The sequence below is a fragment of the Sinocyclocheilus anshuiensis genome, unplaced genomic scaffold (genome assembly GCF_001515605.1).
Source record: "Sinocyclocheilus anshuiensis isolate Anshui unplaced genomic scaffold, SAMN03320099.WGS_v1.1 scaffold944, whole genome shotgun sequence".
Lineage (NCBI taxonomy): Eukaryota > Metazoa > Chordata > Actinopteri > Cypriniformes > Cyprinidae > Sinocyclocheilus > Sinocyclocheilus anshuiensis.
In genome coordinates, this window is record NW_015549559.1 from 248,890 (window position 1) to 257,001 (window position 8,112).

The window sequence follows — 8,112 nt, forward strand, 5'->3', positions numbered from 1 at the left end:
AAATCCCTCGCCCGCAGAGTCCTCCAAGCTGCCTGAACATCACCTAACATTATGCTCTTAAACTACATGCAGCACTGCATAAAAAAAGACATAAGCTTGCATGAAAAATGCAGCTTTGAAAACAAGCAGTTCTTGTGTTTCCTAAAATATTTATTTCCCCTGAGCACATCAGATCAGGGAAGACGAGGTGCGCCAGGTCTTCCGGAAGCAGAAAAGGAAAAAAGCCCCAGGCCCAGACTGTGTTACACCAGCCTGTCTGAAATCCTGTGCTGACCAGCTGGCCCCCATCTTCACACAGATCTTCAACAGATCACTGGAGCTGTGCAAAGTCCACTCATGCTTCAAACGCTCAACCACCATCCCTGTCCCAAAGAAACCCAAAATTACTGGACTTAATGACTACAGACCTGTAGCTCTAACATCTGTGGCCATGAAATCATTTGAAAGATTGGTTTTGGCTTATCTAAAGGACATCACTAGACCCCCTGCAGTTTGCCTACCGAGCAAACAGGTCTGTGGATGATACAGTCAACATGGGACTGCACTACATCCTGCAACATCTAGACAGACCAGGGACTTATGTAGGATCCTGTTTGTGGACTTCAGTTTGGCTTTTAACACTATCATCCCAAACCTCCTCCTGCCCAAACTAACTCAGCTATCCGTGACCACCTCTGTCTGTCAGTGGATCACCAGCTTCATGACAGACAGACAGTAGCTAGTAAAGCTGGGAAAATTCTCATCCAGCACCCGTACGATCAGCAATGGTGCCCCCCAGGTTTGCGTCCTCTCTCCACTGCTCTTCTCCCTCTACACCAATGACTGCACATCTAAAGACCCCTCTGTCAAGCTCCCCCATTGTTTAAAAGGCCCAGCAGAGGTTGTACTTCCTTCACCAGCTGAGGAAGTTCAACCTGCCACAGGAGCTGCTGAAACAGTTCTTCTCGGCCGTCACTGAATCCGTCCTCTGCACTTCTATAACTGTCTGGTTCAGCTCAGCTACCAAATCTGACCTCAGAAGACTACAGAGGATAGTCCGAACTGCTGAGCGAATCATTGGTACAACCCTCCCTACTCTCCAAGAACTGTACTCATCCAGAGCGAGCAAAATGGCTGCCAAAATCACTCTGGACCCCTCACATCCAGCACACTCCCTCTTTGAACTATTGCCATCTCGGCGACGCTAGAGTACTGTGCACCAGAACGGCCAGACACAGGAACAGTTTCTTCCCTCATGCAATCCATCTCATGAACACTTGACAATAAACGTGGAACACACAACACTATTATACATTTATTTATTTAACACACATACTTTTTTACATTCCAAATTTGCACATAGCATACCTGTACATACATAATTGTCTCTATTATATATTGTATTTTTGCTATTTTGTACATTGTCTGTTTTGTATATTTGTATATTATTCTTTTTATTATCTGTGTCCTGTCTTGTCACTGTCATTCTGTTGCACTGTGGAGCTTCTGTCACTAAAACAAATTCCTCGTATGTGTAAACATACCTGGCAATAAAGCTCATTCTGATTCTATTTCAAAATGCTACTCATCAGACACGCTGTCTGAGAAACGCACACAAATAATAAAGGACTGTACACAACCTGTGTGACTGCTGTCCGACAGAAGTTAGAGAATTCAGTCATGCACAACCAGACTTACGAACACTTTTTATCTACAGAGCATCAGGCTAGTGAACAGTCATTAGTTTTTCTCTCATCTTAGCACTCTGCAAACTGCTGTTAAATTGTCAGTGTTAACCTTTATTTACTGGCTTACTATTTCCATTTCTCCATATTATTTGACATAGGCTACTGTCATATTTTACATTATTTCATACTCTGCATGTCTTGTTTTGGACAATTCTCAATATTGTCAGTGTCAAACTGCTTAAAAACAATGCTAGATTGTTTGTTAACAGGAAAGACACACAAGGAAAAGCAAAAGTACGAGTGAGCCTCACTGTGTTTGACAGGGTGTGTCTGCAACAACTCACACAGGAACAGCACATGAGAACAATGAGGAAGGATTGGACGACACCTGCTGTTCCTACTATCCAGGTGAGACGCAGAAAGAGAATCACACCAAAGATGTTCTGCAGACATGGCAGGTACACTCCCATCAGTGTGCCCATATTCGGAGACTACAGAGAACAAAGTAGAAGAGGGAAAAGTCCTTCAGAACAACATTGTTGCAGATGTTTTGGTTACAATTAAAATATAATGTTGCCTTTTTTATTATAGTGAAAATAACACTTTGTAACCTTGGGCACTTGTCTTCTGGATGCATCAGCACTTTCTGCCTCTTCATGTTCTTTGGCTCCCTGAGTAACATTTGTGTAACTGACCAGTCGACTGAGAAGAGACGAGACCTTCGGCCGGATATCCAGCTCTTCCTATGGAAAGATACACGTCAGTAACAAACATACTAAAACATATAGCAGAATTCTACCCATAACATAACATGAAAAAAATTCTAATTTTTTAATGTTGAATTTGGGAACATTATTGAGATTTTAGATTATATATTTAGCGGGAAATATTACAAAGAGAAGGAAATTAAAATAAAAAATGAACCTCAAACAGGGCCAAGTTTTTGTCGTAGTAGTCATTCCTCTTAGATGCTGCGTCAGAAGTGCTGAGGAAAGGACTGTCTTCTTTATGATTGCCATGACCTGGAGGGAGGGTTGATATTGAAACTTTATTTACTGGATTTAACAGGCATATACATCATTGATATGTAGTGGGTGCATGTTGTGTCCATTAGCTTTTTATTTAATTCATAATTATTTTTTTTAATTTGAAGCCTTTACCAACAGATCATCTTCAATTTGATTTAATTGTCTTTTATTATCCTTTATTATTTTACCTATTATTATTATTATTTATAATTATTTTTATATTTATCATTATACTTATTATTCTATTATCCTTTTCCATATGTTGTATCATCACATAAATATAACTTATTTAATCTAGATTGGTTTAATATTTACTGCCCATTTAACTGATGAGGGGAAAATAAAGAAAGAAAGAAATACTTATCCAGCCATTTTTTTCTCAGAATAACTGTAAGCTTTGCCCACATTTATAATGTAATTTCCTGTCCTACGCCCACTAATTAAATGTGACCATTGTCCTATTCTTTACACTCTTACATTGTGTCATTGTGCAAGAACTGAATCAAATGAGATCATTTGACTTTTATTTTTGAAAAATATTATCCTCCTCAGATATGTAAATAAAAATGGAAACAGATTAAAAATAAATGTATCAGTATGTAGTGGTGGAGTGTGTTAAACAAACAAATACGGAAGCTGAATTTGTAGTCCTTTACAATTATTTCATTTAATAAAAAGTTTCACATAAACAAATAATGCCTTGCAGCTGTTCCCTTTAATCAGGTCACTGAATCTGAACACAATCCGTTCGATTGTTTTGTGCTCTCACAACAAATGTCAATACAAACACTGCTAAAACAAGGCACCCAAATACAGTGCCAGTCTTAATGATAAATACTGTGATAGATACCAATTTGTCAAGTCATCATAATTATGCAGTTTGGTCTATATCTGTTTCCTACTTAGACATTTTTTGCACTAGAGTCTGACACCCACATTGAATATATTAGCCTGTCTATCCAATTGTTCAAATTTAGCGTTTTTTGTTTTTGCTCTATGGAGGGTAGAAATCAGACATTAGAAATTGAAAAGACCAAATTGGAGGTGATATTTCAGAAAGAGATACTGGGACATATTCCTTCCCATATTAGTCTACATTACAGACATCAATTTGCAATTAATCAGTTGCTCACAAATATATAATAAAAAAGGATAGCAACTGGTCTGACGTCAAGACTAAATTGAAATCTCTGCCCTTGCAGTTTGCTTGGTATAGGTCTCACTCACCTGCGTCCAGGGTTAACTTGCCATTATGGGTATAGTTTGCATGAGCATTGTTGTGGATCAGCATGTTTGTCTATGTACAGCAAGGCAGGCAGCACTCTGAGCTGTGCTCATAGTCTATATCCAGGTCAATGTGAACTATTAACTGTTACTAAGAGAGCGATGGGGATCAGAATTTACACACAAACACACATGCACACCCATGCCAATGGTACATTCGCTAAAATGTGCTTGCACACACTTTACATTTACACACACACTGACCCTCTGGTTCAAATAGCATCAACTGATAAATCAGAAACCCTGCTACACACTTACACAACAGATTTAACATGTGAGCAGAATCACACAAAGTATTTAGAGTGATGAACACACACAAAATCACAATAAAGGCCTTCCACAAAACTTTTAATCCAGAATGTTAACACATTTTAAACACTCGTTTAATAAAATGCCTGAAAATGCAGAAAATGGAATAGTCATTCTCCAGTGGAGTATTATACTTGAATATGTTCTTTATTATCTCAACTGGTATTGAAAATCTGGGATCCAAATGAATCTGGGATCCAGGGGCGTCGCTATACCCGGGGGAAAAGGGGGACAGAGTGCATAGGGCCCAGAGGTTGAGAGGGGTCCACAACAGGGGCCCCAGGGCAAAATCAGTGCAATGGCCCAAAATCCCTAGCAACGCCACTGCTAAAATGAATAATTAAATTAACTATTTATTTGGTCACTAATCAAATAAGTAAATTTGTGACACACTGAACATGTTCACTGCTTGGATAAAAGACATGCCAAATACTATGAAATCCTGAATTTATTAAAATGTATTGATTAAATTTCATTAAAATTCCTTCAATCAATCAATCAATATGGTGGTCTCAAATCAATACTATAACATTACTGTATAACACAACCTAGAAAAAAAATGGTCAAATGCTGCCATCTAGCGTTATACGTGGACAAATATGTCTTGCCTTAATCTGTGAGATAAAATGTATTTCGTTTTTGAACACTACAAAGATGTTAACAATTTGTATCTTGAGCAAGAAATGTTTGAAAGGAACGTATATGTATACCAGACATGTTTGCTGGATTGTTTCCACACAAAGCCTAACAAAAATGATTTGACAGGCCCAATAAAGAATGTGTCTTGCTGTGTAACTGCAGGACGGGGAAGCAGGAGCTTTAGGGTGGCAGGTCCGAACACGTTAACAGGGTTGTGCCAAAAGTTGCAGATCAAAGCCAAAACTACTAACCTCAAGCATGTGTTGTTTAAAATGAACTGAGAGACTTCACATGCTCACAATAGCAACATTTATCCAATCTAGTGGACAAGAGCATTACTTGTTTACAGTGAAGATTCATTCCTTTAGATGCTACACAGTCATTGGTTTTCAACAATCTTAAAAAAGTGACACACATAAGCTGTTATTGCACAGTACAAGGGAAAACTCAGGCACATTTGGTAACCAGCTGCAGAAAACAGCTCTGTTCAAACATCTGCAAACTGTTGCTCAGACAATAGCCCAAAGGTAGACCAGCTTTAGAGCAAATAGCGCATTTACCTCCAAAGTGGAATATACTGAAGAGACAAAAACACGTTGTGTTGGAAAATGCAAACCTGATTAACCTCACGAAGAAATAAACTAGCTGGCAAGGAGGTTATGTGTGAAATTGGCCAAACATCCCATTTATTAAACATTTAATGTCTTCATAATGAGTGAAAGTCATGCTGTTTAGCCTGATTTAGCCCTTTTTGGCAATGTAATGTGTTATGATGGTGTACTTGCTTACTTGACGTGATTGTAATAATAATATCCGCTGTGTAAGTACATTGTTAACAGCAGGTGTGTGTTCACTCATGTGTGCTTCTGTCTGTGATGATTTGTATTAGTGTTTTTGAATTTTGAGACTAACCATTGTGCTCATTAACTTCATAACTGCATAACCCACTCTGTTTGTCCTGCATGACACATCACTCTCCCGATCCTTTATTACAAGTCAACAGCTCCAGTAAGTATCTTAAGAACAGTCATATTAACATTATTCATTTATGTATAGGATACTTGGGAAATTAGTGACTTTTACATTGCATTAATGCTTACCATTTATGCATGTTTCATTTTAGCCCCACCAATACCGTTTTAACAGTTTAAAGATGATGTAATTTACACACCCAAGCTTTTACCAATGTTTTAGCCTTTACAAACAAAAGGGATGGACTGCCACTTTTATGCCTTTTTCACGAGAACAGACGTTTGTTACACAATAGCCCATCACTGGTAATAGACTTTGAGAATTAGTTGAGCACAGTTGAGTAAGTCTGTGGAATTGGACCCTGCTGGGAGAGCAGAATGAACGAAGGTTTTGATGTGCGTTAACAAGGGAGAAGAAGCTGTACTGTACTGATGAAGTTCCAATTTAAAACATTAGCAAAAGACAGATAGAATAAATACTCAAAAGCTCTATAAAAACAACACTGTGAAAAAAAGTGAATAATGCCAATAATGCACTGCATTATTTGTGTATTTATTTATTTAAATATACTTTAAGATATCAACACAAGGACTACACAAAAAAGCGTCTAATTTGTGATTTTTCCCAGCATTAATAGTTAATATTAGGCTATTACATTGTTTTTCCCTTTGCAGGTTTTGTATCTTGTTTAGTATCTTGTTTAGGATCTTGTTTAGTAGCCTGTTATCATGTGATGTCAGTATGAATTTGTTCCTCTATTTAAAATGTAGTTGATTATTACCCTTGTTATGTTTCATGTACCAACAGTGGAGGGGTGTGTGTGCGGTTTTATGATGATTGACTGTTTTTTTGTGGCTTGTGAGTGTTTATGTGATAAAGTCAATATTTTCAGACAACAACCACTTTGCTCTCCACAATTTGTACATTTCTCTTTGTAAACATGAGATGAAGCAGATAATAGTGCACAAATTAAAACCATGGAAATAAAGGTAATAATTTCTGTGTAACTCTTTTTCAAGTTCATCCAGCTTACAACATCAAAAGTTACTATATCTAAACAGGTACACTACCGTTTGTACGGTCTTGTACACTCTCAAAAGTTTGGGGCTAGTAAGATATTTTAAATGTTTTTCAAAGAAATATTGTATGCTCAATATCATCAACATTTCCTCACCATCATCAAAAATTTATTAAAAAATACAGTAAACACAGTAACATTGTGAAATAGTATTACAATGTAAAATAACAGATTTTTATTTTATATACCACATTTTAAAATGCATTTTATTCCTCTGATGGCAAAGCTGAATTTCCTTTTTTTTCCTAGAATGATCCTTCAGAAATCATTCTAATATGCTGATTTGGTGCTCAAGAAATATTTGTTATTATAAATGTTGAAAACACCTGTGCCACTTAATACTGTATTCTTGTGGAAACTGTGATACATTTTTTTCAGAATTCTTAGATGGATAGAAAGTTCAAAAGAACTTCATTTATTGGAAATATAAATCTGTTGCGACATTATAAATGTCTTTGTCACCTTTGTAAGTAACATGGAAGTAAGGCATGACGTGGTTCATTTGTTTTACTGAGAGCTGATGCTTTTCCATTACAGGCCTGTTTCAGCACAATGACCGCAGTGTGCAGTCCTGCTCTAAACATCGCTGAGCTGACACGCTAAAAAACAAAGTTAGCAGTGTGCACACCCTCCTTCTGCTCTGCCCCTCCTAAAGTTAAATGATCCACCAGTGCGACTGCCACATAAGACCACTCTTCTTCATCAACCTACATCCTTGCTTACACAGAGAAAATCACACAAACTCATTTGGTATAAAGAAATCTACAACCTCAATGCCCACCCACAATTTCTGCTACCACCTTTTCTGATGTCATGGTGTGCTGTGAGGACACACACTTCAATCTTCTGAAGACCCTCTATGAGGTCAATAGGTGAGGCTACTGCTGAATTTTATTCACAAATGCAAACATATTAAGGGCCAGCACAGGATTTATTCAAGTCAGACCTGCCCTGTCATGGACAAACACATCTTCTGCTAGGAAATTATAAACTAAGAAATAGGATTATGTAATCGTACATTGTACTTCTGCAGGTATTCCAGTCTGTCATTTCCATGCTCAAAGTAGAGAGAGAGAGAGAGAGAGAGAGAGAGAGAGAGAGAGAGAGAGAGAGAGAGTATAGAGAGCCAGCACAC

The 8,112-nt window shown here is 37.6% G+C and overlaps 1 protein-coding gene across 2 annotated transcripts in view; it reads right to left on the bottom strand.

Annotated features, from left to right (window-relative positions):
- Window positions 1-8,112, bottom strand: part of LOC107657107 (solute carrier family 12 member 4-like) — a 22,306-nt gene that overhangs the window by 12,577 nt on the left and 1,617 nt on the right. For both annotated transcript variants that reach the window (XM_016445116.1, XM_016445115.1), the window contains exons 2-4: window positions 2,592-2,689; window positions 2,279-2,410; window positions 2,012-2,158 (exon numbers count right to left, since the gene is read on the bottom strand). In XM_016445116.1, the coding sequence (XP_016300602.1) occupies window positions 2,012-2,158; window positions 2,279-2,410; window positions 2,592-2,689 (377 nt within the window). The remainder of the gene's footprint in view (window positions 1-2,011; window positions 2,159-2,278; window positions 2,411-2,591; window positions 2,690-8,112) is intronic.